Source organism: Chiloscyllium plagiosum, unplaced genomic scaffold (genome assembly GCF_037043375.1).
Source record: "Chiloscyllium plagiosum isolate Xiang-an unplaced genomic scaffold, Cpla_swu_hap1 HiC_scaffold_8, whole genome shotgun sequence".
NCBI classification, from domain to species: domain Eukaryota; kingdom Metazoa; phylum Chordata; class Chondrichthyes; order Orectolobiformes; family Hemiscylliidae; genus Chiloscyllium; species Chiloscyllium plagiosum.
The window spans coordinates 59,594,893-59,611,764 of record NW_028270146.1 but is presented as its reverse complement, the minus strand read 5'-3'; the positions used below and the strand labels follow the sequence as shown (position 1 = coordinate 59,611,764).

General features: G+C 39.2%; 1 protein-coding gene across 4 annotated transcripts in view; it reads left to right on the top strand.

Moving 5' to 3' along the window:
- Positions 1 to 12,916, top strand: part of LOC122553932 (uncharacterized) — a 58,129-nt gene extending 45,213 nt beyond the window's left edge. For 3 of the 4 annotated variants that reach the window (XM_087989892.1, XM_043698438.2, XM_087989890.1), the window contains exons 9-12: positions 2,926 to 3,050; positions 5,176 to 5,251; positions 7,121 to 7,236; positions 11,684 to 12,916. In XM_087989892.1, the coding sequence (XP_087846018.1) occupies positions 2,926 to 3,050; positions 5,176 to 5,251; positions 7,121 to 7,236; positions 11,684 to 11,812 (446 nt within the window). In that variant the 3' untranslated portion in view covers positions 11,813 to 12,916. The remainder of the gene's footprint in view (positions 1 to 2,925; positions 3,051 to 5,175; positions 5,252 to 7,120; positions 7,237 to 11,683) is intronic. The other variant, XM_087989891.1, reaches the window with a different exon arrangement.
- Positions 12,917 to 16,872: the final 3,956 nt, after the last annotated feature.

Below are 16,872 nucleotides of genomic sequence, written 5' to 3'. Positions count from 1 at the left end.
TAACTATAAAATTACAACCTCAACAAGTAATGATTAAATATAATAATACAAAATAACAAGGGGAAACAACCCCACTCCTAGAGACAGAGGTAAAATAGAATAAGGTAATCACCTCCCCCAACCAACATTAACTAGACCCCCCGGCCTATATACATATAGACTAATTTAAAAAAAACCAAGGGGGGAAGAAAATCGTTAAGTAGAGAATAAATAAATAAATCCCTCTCCCCACCCCCGAAGATAATATTAAACAGTAAGGTTAAAAAAAGGGGGAAATATAAACCGGAATGGGGGGAAGGCAAACCAACATCAATTATCTCTTACAATTTATCTAAGAGAGTCCAAAAATTCCTTGGCCTTTTCCGGCAATCCGAAGTTATACACGGATCCTTCATGGTTAAAGCATAGTGTCGCTGGGTAGTGCAAGGAGTACTGAATATTTAAATCCCTTAAACACTTCTTCGCCTCATCGAATGCCTTCTTCTTTTGGACCAGAGCTGGGGAAAAGTCCTGGAATAACATGATCTTGGATCCTTTATAGATCATGGCTTGGGGATCTTTTCCAAGATTTCTAGAGGCTTCTGGGAGTATCTGCCTCTCCTTATAGCTCTGCAGCCTGAACAGGACTGGGCGGGGGCGCTGGTTCGAGCTGGGCCCGCATATTGCAACCCGGTAGGCCCATTCCACCCTTACCTGGCCTGATCCTGCCTCCAGATTTAAAAGCTGTGGAAGCCACTGCTCAAGGAATGCTGTAAGCTGGCCTTCCTCTTCCCGTTCGGGAAGGCCCAGCAAACGAATATTTTTTTGACGACCTCGATTCTCGAGGTCGTCAATGTGGTTCTCTAAGGACCGGACTCGCTGTTCGAGAGTCTGGACCCGATCCACGGCCGATTACGCTGTAGTTTCGGAGGTCACGGCCTTTAGCTCTGCCCCTCCGACTCGGCGCTCGATTTCCTTAATGTCTCGGTCGTGCTTTTGCAGCGCGGCCAAGAATGAGTCCCATCAACTTCGGGATTCTTCAATAAAAGCGTCGATCTTCGCATCCAGTTTGGAGATGATTACCACAAGGCTCGCCACTGTAGGTAAGTCCCCCGGGGTGGCTGTGGACGCCTCTGCTGCAGCTGAAGAGGGTGGGGGAGGGGTTTCTGCTTGCTGAGAGCTGCGGGCTCCCTTCCCTTTAGTCATTTTTACTGAAGATTAAATTGTTTAAATTCAATACTAAACAACTAATTAAATTAAACAGCTATTTTAAATGATTTGGTGAGTGTGGTGGTGTTGAGTGACCCACTTTGCCCAAGTCTTGGGAGGAGCACTGTGGACTCAGACTTGCTAGGTCGCAGCCATCTTGGATCCCCCTGTTCGCTCACTTAACTTGTCAACTTATTTAGGTGCCAATGTTTTGATCTAGTAATGTCTCCATGTGGATTTGTATTGGTCCCCTTGAAAGTGAATGTTGCTGTAATGAGGTTGGGCTGAGCACACTTTGGCAGCAGGAGGGCACCATTTGTATTGACCTTTCCTATGCTGTTCCTGTCCAGGATTCCTCACCAGACATTGGAGTCACAGCCAATCCTGGTATTAAAGTCCCAAAGAAGAATTATGCTTTCTTTTTTTGGGTTGGCCATGAGGCCAAGGTCAAAACCGATAATTTCCTTAACATTTTTACATGACTCAAGGGTTAGAGCTTGAACGCTGATAACTGATGTGGCTGAGCTAGAGGTACATGTATAGTGCCATAAACCTTTTATTTGTACAACTGGAGGGATCTCACAGTGCACCCAGGTGGCAAAACAAAAACTGTGGATATGAGGATTATAATCAGCTTTATCTTTCTAATAGAAAGTGTATCCCCTGCATATTAGTTCAGCTGCCCTTTCCCAGGAAGGCAGTTCTCCTCTGAGGGCAGTGATGTTAATTTGCAGTCTTGATTTTTGGTTGTATTTACATTTTTAATTTGATTTCCTTTTTTTCTCTATTTCTCTTTACAATTGGCAAAGATCATGTTCCCAATGGGGGAGTTTAAACGGCCAAGGGGGTCTTGCTGGCTCAGCAGTTGACACTGTTGTTTTCACAAGATTCTGTACTGTGAGTGCAAATTGTTTGTATAGTTTGGTCTACCGATTATCTTTTTTACGTTTTTTGTTCCAAAGTCGAAGCTTGAATCACAAATGAATTACAAAAAGTTAGCTTCCAGCTTCAGAAGATAATAGGGAAAGACACATGGACTTTATTTCAGATTATAAAAATGGATCTTGCTAAAACTAGCCACGCATTAGACAGACCACATCTGGAATGCTGTGAATAGTTTTGGTCTCCTTATCGAAGGAAAGCTTTACTGGCCTGGAAGACAATCTATAGAAGGACAGCCAGGTTGGTACAAGTATGGAGAGATTTTCTTATCAGGAGAGGGTGAGTAAGTTGGGCTTGTATTCACTGGAGCTTAGAAAAATGAGAAGAGGGCTTATTGAATAATACAGGATTATTAATGGGCTGACAAGGTAGGTTATTTCCTCTTTTGAACTGAAAGAACTAGAATCAGAGGATATAACCTCAGAGTAATGGGTCGCCCATTTAAGATGTAGGTGAGGAATAATTCTTTCTAACTCTTCCTCTTTCAGAGAATAGTGAATCTGTGGAATTCTTTCCCTTAGAAGTTGTGTTATTAAGTATATCAAAGCTGAGATAGACTTTTAATCAGTAAGGCAATGGAGGGTTATGGAATAAGGCAGGAAAGTGGGGTTAAGGATTATCAGATCAGCTACGATCTCAAGCAGACTTGATGGGCCAAATGTCCTACCTCTGCTCCCATATCTTATGGTCTCCTACATATTGAATCTTTTAAAATTCAAAGATATGTAGTGTATAATTTTATTTTTACTGAGAATTTATCTGTCTATGGTTTTGTCTGCATTTTCCTCTTTACAGTGGTGAACTGCTGTCAGTTTGACTGTCGATATTTGGTGAGTGGAGGAGGGGATTGCTTAGTGCTTATCTGGTCAACAGAAAGTGGAAAACTGCTGTGCAAGTGTCAAGGACACACAGGGGATGTGGTAAGTAGTTTGCACATGGTGACAGAGAAAGAAAGTTAACATGAGAAGAAAATATTTTCCAGTTATAAAGACACAATGAAAGAAAATGTAAACAAGAAACAAATTATTACTGCAGCATACAAGTTGATGTACTAACAATTGTATGAAATTTGATTTAGGCATACTGCTGTGCATCACTGCTGGTCTTGAAAAATGTATAACACTGTTAGATTAAAAATCACACAACACCAGGTTATAGTCCAACAGGTTTATTTGGAAGCACTAGCTTTCGGAGCGCTGCTCCTTCATCAGGTGCTGAAAGCTAGTGCTTCCAATAAACCTGTTGGACTGCAACCTCGTGTTGTGTGATTTTTAACTTTGTATACCCCAGTCCAACACCAACATCTCCAAATCATGACTATTAGATTAAGAAATGACACTTGAATGATGATTCCACAATGGGGAACAAGTAATCAACAGTGCTATCAACCAGCACTTACTTATTAATAGTCTGGTAACAGATGTTCAGCTCTAGTTCCATCATGGTCCTAGTTCCGTCAGGGTCACTTATTTCCTGACCTCATTACAACATTGGTTCATACATGGACAAAAGAGCTGAATTCTAGATTGAGGTGGAAATGACTGCTCTTGACATATGACTGAGTCTGGCATCGAGGAACCCTACCAAACCTACATTTAATGGGAATTGGGAGAAAAATTGTCATACCTGGCATAAAAGAATGTGGTTGTGGCTGGAAGTCAGTCTTTTCTGCACCTGGACGTCTCTGCAGGAGTTCCTCAGAATAGTAACCTAGGCCCACCTATCTTCAGCCGCTTCATCAATGACCTTACCTCTATCATAAGGTTAGAAGTGAAGATGTTCACTAATGATTGTTTTGCAATATTTTGCACTGAGATTTCTTCAATATTTGAAGAGTCAGTGGCCAAATACATTAAAACTTGAACAACATCAGGCCTGGACTGATAGATTGCAAGCAATATGTATACCATAGAAGTGTCAGGCAATGTCTGTCTCCAATGAGAGAGAATCTCATTGTAACCTTTGACATTCAATGGAATTGCCAATGCTAAATTCCCCACAATCAACATCTCGAAGTTACCAACCAAAAACTGACCTAGCTATTTAGATATTGTGGCTAGAAAAGCATGTCAAAGGCTAGGAATTCTGTGGCAAGGTCAGGGGTGTGTTGGTAAGTTATCCACTTACCTGGATGAGTGTAACATTTGACAATGACACTATCCAGGACCAAAGCAGCCCACTCCCCACACAATCTTCACCATTCACTCCTGCAACTACCAATGCTCAGTAACAGCATATTTACCATCTATAACATATGTGATCGTAACTCATTGAGGCACCAATGACAGCACCTTACAATTTTGCAACGTCCAGTACTAACAAAAGGTGAGGGCGGCAGATGCATGGGAACACCACTATCTTTAAGTACCCCTCCAAATGACATACTATCCTGATTTGAAATGATATTCTGCTGCTGCGTCAAAATCCTGGAACTTCCTCCAAACAGCATTGTGGGTGTTGCTATGTCCCAAAGATTGCAGTGATTCAAGAAGGCAGCTCACTACTATCTTCTCCCATGCAATTATGAATGGCAATAAATGCTGGCTTAGAAATCATACCAGCTGACCATCAGTCATCATCCTGTCCACTTATCTAACAAGGATTTTGTTCTGGTGAATAAATCCCTCATCAACCAATCTTTATCTTGATATGGTATCAGCCAAACCTTGATTCTCAGATGGCAACACTATACCATTTATAAAAGCTTCTCTTCTTTTCACCATCTGCCTTGCCCAAACCAATATGGTGGCAGTAAGGACTTTATCACCAAATTTTACTTCCTCCCCTTACTCATCTGGCCTCTTCTCCTTTAAGCACCATACCCTTTTCCATCCCTCTTGCATCTCCTTTAAAAGCTTGTTTATTCCCCATTCTCAGTCCTAACCCAAGTTTCTTCTTGAAATATTCTTCCTTCCTGTAATATCTCTGCACTAACTATGTTTCTGTCTCTATTTATTTTAAATAATTTAAAGATAACATCATTCACATTTTACATCTAATTAATCTTACCCTTTCTAATTCAATTCTTTAATGTATTTTCTACAGTACTGTTTGATGTTTAATGAGAAGATAATCTGCTCTGGTTCATCAGATAGCACCATTCGAGTCTGGAACTTTGCAGGTGTGAAAAATAGAGAACGTTTTATGAATTTATTTTGTAAGCTCACTTTTTTCTCCGTGCTACAAATAAATCCAGTGATGATACAGCCTGTTGATCTTTTTGTGTAAGCTTCTAAACTTGCTCCTCTTTAAACACATTTAAAAGCTATGCTCGGTTGAAATGGACTAGATCATCAATGGATTTCTTCTTCCCACTATATCCAGCCTTTACCAAGCCAGTCAGAACTATACAGACCCTACCATAAGCAGGCATTTAGTTCAAAGATTTATGTTGATGTGTCAGTTCCATATGCCCTCCCTTCCCCTCTAACTTTAAATCTTTCTATCCTGTAGTCATATTCAGAATGATATTTAAAATTAATGATAGTTTGTGTTAAAAATCAGTATTAAAATTGACCTGTCATATGATTGAGTTCTCTATTGCATGGAGACTATGTGGGAATGCTGGGGTATTACGGAAGGACTGTACCAAGCTGTATTTGGCTGAAAATCCATGGTCCCTTCTGTATCCTGATATGAGAACTCGGATGGAAAATCTACATTGGGTCAGGTTTTAGACAGATAGGGCCCCAAACTTCTCTGCTACTTTCGTAGAGGCCTTGTTATAAGTGACAGAGGCTCTGCCCCCGAAGGGTGCTGGCTGGAGCCTCTTATTTAAAGACTTATGGAACATTTGGGTACTTATAGGCGAGGTGAGAGAAATTAAATGGAAAACACACCTAAGAATCAAGCATAAACCCACCAAGAAATTTGAAAAATATACCATCTATAAAGGGAATTGGTGAGAGAACTGTCTCACTGTTTCTATAGAAACCTAGGTAGGTGCTGAAGATGCACCATTAATAGCATTATGACTTCCCCAATTCTGCAAATTTGGGCAGTTGGTTCCAAAGATTATCAGGAGAAAGTGAGATCTGCAGATGCTGGAGATCAGAGCTGAAAATGTGTTGCTGGAAAAGCGCAGCAGGTCAGGCAGCATCCAGGGAACAGGAGAATCGACGTTTCAGGCATAAGTCCTTCTTCAGGAAGGGCTTATGCCCGAAACGTCGATTCTCCTGTTCCCTGGATGCTGCCTGACCTGCTGCGCTTTTCCAGCAACACATTTTCAGCTCCAAAGATTATCAGCAGACTCATACTAGCATTTATGCATGATGAATTTCAGCTCTCATTTTTGTATTTTCAACAATTAGTGTTTGGGTTTTCCCAGAGCCATCTAGATTTTTGCACATAAACTTAATGCAAATAACTTCATAATTGACTGCCACACAGGGAATATTTTAGTGCCAGGAATTTACAATAAGATAGCTAGTGAATATATGTTCCCTAAAACTTCACTATGTAGAAAACATGGCATTACAGCTTCCCACCAACTAGTCTCAAACAATTCTCTGCAAAACCAGAGAAGACATCATCCAAGTTTTTGTTAAATTCTGATACCAATCAGGGCAAAAGTAGAGTGCAGAGCAAAGACATCCCATAAAATCAAAGCCTGGAGTTTAGAGGTAGAAGCAATTCTGTTTTGCATGTGTACTCGCCTGAGGCTCATCCCTGTCTTCAACATGAAGGGGTTTGTATGGTAGAGACTAAGATATATGATGGGAAAAACAAAAAAAAATGAAATAATCTCACCAAGTGCACAGTAAGGAAACTATTCAACACAGCAGCAAAAAAAACGTAGTCACCATTTACCCCTGCTCCTCAACCACAAGAAAATAATTTTTTGGGCCACGTTCAAATGTATACCACACTTAGGACATGAATGGACACATAACTGCTCAAAAATAGTTTTTTGGTATTCAAAATAAATAGCATATTACATCATCGTTGTGATGAGTGAAGTACTTTATAAAACATCAATGATTTCCCACAGGAAAATGTCTGTTTACCATGTCAGAACACATTGGGGTAGTGAGGTGCCTACACCTGGATGGAAATAGACTCGTCAGTGGTGGTGACAGAAAGAAGATTTTAGTCTGGGATGTGGCGGTAAATATGGGTTTCAGTGTATTTGATATTGCATACACAATTATATATAACACATTTTTATTAACCTTTTGCTGACACGATCAACACAATAACAATTTTCACATCTTTGTAAATTATTCATTTTTAAATGAAAGTCAATCAAAATCAAATGTTTTTAAACATTTTTCCATTGAGATGATCTATTATAAATATATCAAAATGATTTTTCCAGATGATACATTACATACAACAAAACTAATGACAATGCCAATTATCTGTTATAAAGTCAGAAATAAGACTGTCATTCATTACATGGTTATTAATTACACAAAAATTAGAAACTAATTACAGATGAAAGCATTACTGATCTAGCATGTGGATTCAAACTTCACACAGTTTCTTAATCTTCCAAGTAGAAAGTGTGGTGTTATTAAAAACATCTCAAAAACATGAAAAATGGAGCAATAGGAAAATCATCTTGAGCTGTTGTCATTCACTTTGTAACAGCCAGTTTCAGAGTAGAGTTAATAGAGCTGAGTGTGCTGTGTGGTGCTAAGAAAACCAAACAATGCAACAATGAGACAACACCTTTTTCAAAACAAATCCCATCCTCAAAATACAGAGTGATTGCCATATCCACGGAATCAGTTTCCATGGTTTCAGTTACCCACGGTCTGAACATATTATGTGGAACATTCCAGAACCAGGGACTGAGGGCTGCTGGGGAGGTAAATTTCCCATTTCAATGAATGGGTTCGCTCCTATCTGCAGTAGGTCTTGGAATGTATCCCTTAGGGGTATGGGGGAGGCGGGGGGGGACTACTATACAGCTAAAGACAATGAGAAAGAATTTGCCTGTGAAGTAACTCCACAGAGGCATGTAACCCATCACCATATCACCCCTGGAAGTTTTCAGAAATGAAATAAGACCAGAGACAGTATATTCCTGTTAGGGTGAAAGGAAAGGCTGGTAGGTATAGGGAATGCTGGATGACTAAAGAAATTAAGGGTTTGGTTAAGAAAAAGAAGGAGTCCAGAACTGCATGCAATATTCCAAAAATGCCGTAATAAATGTCCTGTACAGCCGTAACATGACCTCCTGTACCCAAAACTCTGTGTCAGGTATAGACAGGATAGATTGAATGAATCCTTAGGGGAGTATAAAGGCAGTAGGAGTATAATTAAGAGGGAAATCAGGAGGACAAAAAGGGGACATGAGATAGATTTGGCAAATAGCATTAAGGAAAATCCAAAGGGCTTTTACAAATATATTAAGGACAAAAGGGTAACTAGGGAGAGAATAGGGCTCCTCAAAGATCAGCAAGGCAGCCTTTGTGTGGAGCCGCAGAAGATGGAGAAGATACTAAACGAGTATTTTGCATCAGCACTTACTGTGGAAAAGAACATGGAAGATATAGAATGGAGGGAAATAGATGGTGACATGTTGAAAAATGCCCATATTAGAGAAAAGGAAGTGCTGGATATCTTGAAATGTATAAAAGTGGATAAATCCCCAGGACCTGGTCAGGTGTACCCTAGAACTCTGTGGGAAGCTAGGGAAGTGATTGCTGGGCCTATAGCTGAGATATTTGTATCATCAATAGTCACAGGTGAAGTACTGCAAGACTGGAGGTTGGCTAATGTGGTGCCACTATTTAAGAAAGGTGGTAAGGACAAGCCAGGGAAATATAGACCAGTGAGCCTGACATCAGTGGTGGGCAAGTTGTTGGAGGGAATCCTGAGGGATAGGATGAACACCTATTTGGAAAGGCAAGGACTGATTAGGCAGAATCAACATGGCTTTGTTTGTGGGAAATCATGTCTCACAAACTTGATTGAGTTTTTTGAAGAAGTAACAAAGAGCATTGATGAGGGCAGAGCAGTATACATGATCGACATGGACTTCAGTAAGGCATTCGACAAGGTTCCTCATGGGAGACTGGTTAGCAAGGTTAGATCTCTTGGAATACAGGGAGAACTAGCCATCTGGATACAGAATGGCTCAAAGGTAGAAGACAGAGGGTGGTGGTGGAGGATTGTTTTTCAGACTGGAGGCATGTAACCAGTGAAGTGCACAAGGATCTGTGCTGGGTCCACTACTTTTCATCCATTTATGTAAATTATTTTGATGTGAGCATAAGAGGTATAGTTAGTAAGTTTGCAGATGACACCAAAATTGGAGGTGTAGTGGACAGCAAAGAAGGTTACTTCTGATTACAACGGGATTTTGATTAGATGGGCCAGTGGGCTGAGAAGTGGCAGATGGAGTTTAATTTAGATAAATGCGAGGTGCTGCAGTTTGAGAAAGCAAATCTTAGCAGGACTTATACACTTAATGGTAAGGTCCTAGAGAATGTTGCTGAACAAAGGGACCTTGGAGTGCAGGTTCATAGCTCCTTGAAAGTAGAGCTGTAGGTAGATAGGATTGTGAAAAAGGCGTTTGGTTTGCTTTCCTTTATTGGTCAGAGTTTTGGGTACAGGAGGTCATGTTACGGCTGTACAGGACATTTATTACGGCATTTTTGGAATATTGCATGCAGTTCTGGACTCCTTCCTATCAGAAGGATGTTGTGAAACTTGAAAGTGTTCAGAAAAGATTTACAGGTATGTTGCAAAGGTTGGAGGATTTGAGCTATGGGGAGAGTTTGAATAGGCGAGGGCTGTTTTCCCTGGAGCGTTGGAGGCTGAGGGGTGATCTTATAGAGGTTTGTAAAACCATGAGGGGCATGTATAGGGTAAATAGACAAGGTCTTTTCCCTAGGGTGGAGGAGTCCAGAACTAGAGGGCATAGGTTTAGGGTGAGAGGGGAAAGACATAAAAGAGACCTAAGGAGCAACTTTTACACACAGAGTGGTGTGTGTGTGAAATGGGCTTCCAGAGGAAGTGGTGGAGGCTAGTACAATTGCAACATTTAAAAGGCGTCTAGATGGGTATATGAATAGGAAGAGTTTGGAGGGATATGTGCCGGGTGCTGGCAGGTGGAACTAGATTGGGCTGGGATGTCTAGTCGGTATGGACAAGTTGACTGAAGGGTCTGTTTCCATGCTGTACATTTCAATGACTTTATGATGCTAAGTAGAAAGTCCTTGAAACTGATCCAGCTCCCTTAGAGCCAGCTCTCAGAATGACAGGATGTCTGACACTACTGTTTTATCTGTCAGTCAGGTTTCCATGATGGGACCAGATTAATAGCCCAGTCTATGAGGTCCACCTGGCTGACTTTGTTGCAATCACTGCTGTATGCCCTTATTGCATCTATGGTTTATTTCAAAATGCATTACATCCAATGAACTACTTGCTGTATTTCAATCACTGCTTTATAAGTTTCATGTTGCAATTCATTTTAAAAATCAGTTCAACTACCACAATGTTTCAAGCTAGCTGTGATTTACATCATTGGATTATGTAATGGATTAGTGGGAATGTTACTGGACTAGTAATCCAGAGATCCAGATTAATCCTCTGGGTGGCAAACATTCACATCTCACCATGGATCTAAATTCAATAGAAAATTTGGAATCAAAAAGTAGTGTAATGTTGACCATGTAACCCATGTGGTTCATTTCTGTCCTTTAGTGGCCTAGACATGGTTGACCTAGTTGACTCTGAAATGGCCCTCGTGAGCCGCAGAGATCAAGGCATTGAGGTTGAGTAATAAGTTCTGACCCAGCCAGCATCATGCACATCCCATGAACTTTTTTTCTTAAAAAATAACTTGTTTGAAATCAAATTGCTTCTAAGTTATTGCTGTTAGCCAGAAGGTAAAGAATTCAAAATTAATCTGAACAGTTTCATGAAAAACTTACACATCAAGGCCTTGAAAAGCTTCTTGTTTATTATTTTTGAACTAGTTATTTTCATGAAATGGTTCAAATTTTGCTTCCATTAATTGATCATTCTCAGTACTTAGCTCGTGAACAACCCAATTCTTTGAATTAATCATTTTCCTGTAGAGTCTGAAAGGTTACAACAGTAGCTTGTTTCTTACATTTATGTCTCTGACAATGAGTCCAACTGAGTTCCCACTCATCAATCAATCAATTCATTTACTATTCTTGTTTAGTTCATTTTGTATATTTCTGTTATTTTTATAAGCCTGATTAATATGTTTGCTGAATTGGACATGTATATCATTGAAACAAACACAATGCTGGAGAAACTCAACAGGTCTGGCAACATAGTTAACATTTCAAGTCCAATATGATTTCTTCAGACGCTTTGAAGAAGTTCTGTTTTGAACAAGTCACACTGAACGGAAAGCTCTGCAGATGCTGCTAGATCTGCTGAGTTCCTCCAACATTGCATTTGTTTCAAATTCCCCTATTCACAGTATTTTGCCTTTATTCAAATGTATATCATTGAAGTGTGCTAGCTATTTTAAATAATTTTGAAAAAGTCAAATAAGTGACAAAATAATATCACTTGCTACATTTGTGGTTGATGTTTGTGATTTTTTACCTCATTACAGAATGGGAAATTAGTCAATGTAGTCCACAGAAATCCATCCCTCCTCCACAAGATCTGGATTAATCAGACAAAGGTCATTACAGCTTCTCCTGAATCACCAGGAATTTTAACTATTTTGAGTTATTGGTAAATGATCAGTTACTGTTCTGCATCTTTAAAACTAGGGAATATTAAACTTTATACAAGCAAAGTTATTTTGTGATTAAATAAGCATGAATACTGAATAGAGTTTACATAGTAACATATGTGATTTTTTCAAGAAGCTGAAGTGAAATGATGAACACAATTCAAATAAACTCCAAATCCAATAGGATGCATCTGTGCTAAGAAAAACCTGATCAGTTTGTTTTCTAACACTGGCATCTTTGTGACATTAGTTTGGAAAGTGCTAAATGTGTACAGAACTTTGCCCAAAATTATACAAGTTGATTAAACTCAATTTCACTGTCTTATTTAAAACAATAAATGACTCCCAGCAGACATGAAGATTTTTTACTCAGCGTAAGTTCTGAATTTGAAAACTATCTACTCAAATTCTTATGACCACAAAGATTAATTTGTGAAAATGATCTTTATGAGTAAAGATTCTCTTAATTAGTTTCTACCTGAAGCAAGCTGCTAGCCCAAATTCTTTGGGCTTCTCTGACACTCCGATGGGAGTGCATCAGAAATCCTATTTGCACATATAAACATCCATCAGCTCACTAGGAGAAGCCTCAAGGAATCTCTTGGTCTGTGCTATTTGTCTCTCCTGATTTCTGCAGAGCCAGTTCCTGGTTAACCATTGTGAAAATTCTTTCATATGGTTGTAATATATTAAATTGTTTGTATATGAATTCTGATATTTACTGCAATGTAGAGAAAACTTTTTTTAATAAAACGTATGTCAAATAAGTGATGAATTCCCATCTGTTCTTGCTTCTTAGTATTAAACCCAAACTTGCATCAGTTCAAACTGAACAAAACATACTACAAAAATCAGGGGGCCAAAGAGGGATAGATCCAATTTTTAAAACCCTGTAAAATGCAACTTTAAGTTATGGCATCCTATAAAAGATAATTATCCTCAAATTATGTTTAAGAACAAATCAACCAAAAAAGGACTCCCTAATAAAGCTTTGAAGACAACAAAAGAAAATCAGTAATTTCCTCATGAGTTTGGCCAATAGGTCACTAGACCTCGACCCAATGTACTCAGTAAGTTAATAATTTAAAGGGAATGAGTTTCCTCTGGAGTTTCACTGCTCTGCAAGAGGCTCGTCAGAAGCAATATTTGAGTGTAATTGGGGTTTCTAAATTACGGTATTAGAGTAAAAGCAGGATTCCTAACTAAGTTCATCCACTATATGTTTGGCACTGTCAATAGTATACTATTGAAACAACTCATAAGGCAGAAAATAAAAATCTGAGAAATCTACAATACCATACAGCTCTAACTTGTTGAAAAACCTGTTTTATTTTCACATTTCTTTTGAGTAAAGTCCTACAAAGACAGTTTGAACCACAATCATAACAGTGTTATGGACCAGGCTAGACTCCCCTCCCCCCAAAAAATATTTCAAGAAGGTAGTCTCGACCCTAACCTTTCCTTATTTTAAAGGCAGACGTGAAGTGGGCGATCCAGCTGTGAAGCAACTGGTCAACCACCCGGCTTTAAGCAAAACACCATTTATTTAAACACCTAATTAAAACAAGAACTTAGGGAAGTGGAATTTAGAATAACTTAACTATTGGTAAACTTAACCAACCCGATATGGGAACTTAACTAATTAACTGTTCTAATACAGTTACATCCCATAAACACTCTCCTTGGCAAAAAAAGGTAAATTCAAACACAGATTCTTACAGGCAGGAAGGAAAAACATCCAGAGAGATATTTCAGAGAAAGTCAAAGGAATCCTTTACTGAAACTTGCAACTGTTCTGGACTATCATATAGTGTGACTGCTACAGTTAAAAAAACTAGAAAAAACTTGAACTGGGAGAAATGGCCGCTCCCCTTCCATTGTTAAACTCCTAGACTCTTTAGTACCTCTGCCTTTACAACTGCTCTTCAAACAATCAAGGACAAAATAACCTTGTTAAAATGACAGCATCATCACACATCAAATTCATCATTATGGAATCTGAAGCAAAAAAAGGTTAACTAAGTACATCAAGACACTTTGATTATGGCATCATTGTAATAATTAGATGTAGCCCTTCTGGTTTTATATTCATCCTTTCCCAACAAATCAGAATCTTCTCCACCATTGAATGAAATGTTTTGCATATTTTGAACAGGATGAATGTTCAGTTACTGGGCATAATCAAATTAGCTAACACTTCATAAATGTGTCCATATTGCTGATGTCTGATGATGAATCCTTGGAGCCCAGTAATGTTAGCATCAAGATCTTTTGGTAATCTCTGAGTAATCTTGGTCTTTTACTGGAACACAGGATATTTTTGCTTTATAAAGTTACAGCACCAAGTTGTGGTTGCCCTGAGATCTTTCCTTGACTTACTTAAGCGCTTATGTACACTATGTTTCTGATGACATTATTCCCTTTTTGGGTGCACATTTCTCAGACTCATATTGGTGGTTGACCTGTGTACTTACACACATTTAATATTGGATATTTTCTTCAAGGGAGATTCTTATTTCTTCCCTTCTTGCACCAATACCAAATTGCCTCACCACAGCACAGTTATTTGACAAATTAGCAAATGTTATAACTTTTAACCAGAAACCAGCCATGCTTCATTTTTTATGCAGGAGGATCCATAATTGTCAATTGTTCGGCTGCTCTGTATCCGTAGGTTTAAAACTCCCACACATGTCTATAGCAGCATGGTCCATAGCAACTGCTTGTTTCCATACACTTAATTTAAGATAAGGATAATCCTAAACATATATTTCTAAACTGAAAACCTTATGCCAACTCAATGTGAGTATAGTCTAAAACATCCATTTATCAAGGTGTTTGTTTCTTCATTCTTCAATGGAACATTGGCAAGATCCATAACCTTTGCCTTTGAACAGAGTGGTTTCCTAGATATTTCAAAGAGCAGTTAAGGGTCGACCCTATTAGAGGGCTGTGGGTTTGGAATCAAATAGATTAAATTATTCATAACACAGACCAGGTAAGGATATCAGATTTCTCTAAAGGACATGAGTGAACCAAATGGACATATACAACTATTAGAGTTAGCAGAATGACTATTAGAGATTAGCTTTAGTATTTTAAAACAAAAATCAACCTGCTCAGATATTATTACATTCCCCTGGAGCAATTGGAACTTAAACTTGTCTCACTTGAAATGAATAGATGTCCACTACCAAAACTAGTTTCAAAAGGATTGTCAGAATATATTTTGGTGCATATATTGGAGTGCCAAGATTGTGCAGATATTTCTTAATGAAGCCAACATTTCAGAAAGGCTGCATTTTTAAAAAATCATGGTATATAAGTCCATTCAACCCTAATAGTTTTGACATTAACCATAGACCTAAAGATGCGCCTTAGTATATAACTTGACATCCAGTTTTGGGAGATAGTGACATCATGGGCCCTAATAATGCTGTACGGGGCTACTATGGTCAGGCCAGGTGGCTGGGACCTCAGTACAAGGCAGGGGAGTGGTGGTGAGGGCCGGGAGTGGTGGTGAGGGCCAGGAGCAGCATGATGCCCTGTGATTTCTATCACTGTGCATGGCATTAAATGGCAAAGCCACTAGATGAACAATCCAGCAGCGTAGTGCTCTGGAGGCATGGGTTCAAATGCCACCATGGTAGATTTAGTAGATTTTAAATTCAATTAATCTAGAACATTAAACTTGTCTCACTATGGGATCTTGTGGCACAGTAGTAGAGTCTCTATCTCTGAGCCAGAAGACCAACTGGAACTTGAACTCTGGTCTTCTAGCTCAGAGATAGAGACTCTACTACTGTGCCACAAGATCCCATAGTGAGACAAGTTTAATGTTCTAGATTAATTGAATTTAAAATCTACTAAATCTACCATGGTGGCATTTGAACCCATGCCTCCAGAGCACTACGCTGCTGGATTGTTCATCTAGTGGCTTTGCCATTTAATGCCATGCACAGTGATAGAAATCACAGGGCATCATGCTGCTCCTGGCCCTCACCACCACTCCCGGCCCTCACCACCACTCCCCTGCCTTGTACCGAGGTCCCAGCCACCTGGCCTGACCATAGTAGCCCCGTACAGCATTATTAGGGCCCATGATGTCACTATCTCCCAAAACTGGATGTCAAGTTATATACTAAGGCGCATCTTTAGGTCTATGGTTAATGTCAAAACTATTAGGGTTGAATGGACTTATATACCATGATTTTTTAAAAATGCAGCCTTTCTGAAATGTTGGCTTCATTAAGAAATATCTGCACAATCTTGGCACTCCAATATATGCACCAAAATATATTCTGACAATCCTTTTGAAACTAGTTTTGGTAGTGGACATCTATTCATTTCAAGAAACTGGTCTGTGCTCAGGGCTTATGTCACTTCTAGATTGAACATGGTATGTTATGGTTGCAGATCCAGATTTGTAGCAGCACTAACTTTCCATAACTGGAACACATGAATAACAGTGGCCTATGGTCAACTGATGCTTTTTCCTTTCATCGGCTTCTGTCATCTGGTTGTTTCTTTTAATAGCAGTCATTTTCCACCTTTTCTGACTACTTGGTTCCAAACACAAGTCATCAGCAAGGACTTCTCATGTACTGACTTTATCTGTTCTACTTGAAGTATCATTTTCAAACATCCTTGTATTGAAGAATGGGTGACCTACAAGTCCCTATCAACTATACCTTTGCAAATGCACCATCATCTATTCAACATTGATAATCCAGTGGAGTAATTATTGACTCAAGAGGGCAAAAAAAAAACAAGGGTTCCCTACATACTGGTTTACTGATGGCCCAGAAGTTATGAGGCATAGTCAAATGCTGCATTTCACTTTTCTTGACTTGCTCTACCACTGATGCTGAGACATGGGTCTGGAATTTGTGGAACTTTATATTTTCTGTTCCTTTGTTATTGACAAATGCACCTTCTCAACTTTCAACAGAATAATTTCAACATCAAGGAACACATTGGATCAACAATAGTGAACAAGGTAGATGATTTCCAAATGATTTCCAGAGTGAGATAATTGATGTTGATGAGAGTTGGAGTTTCTA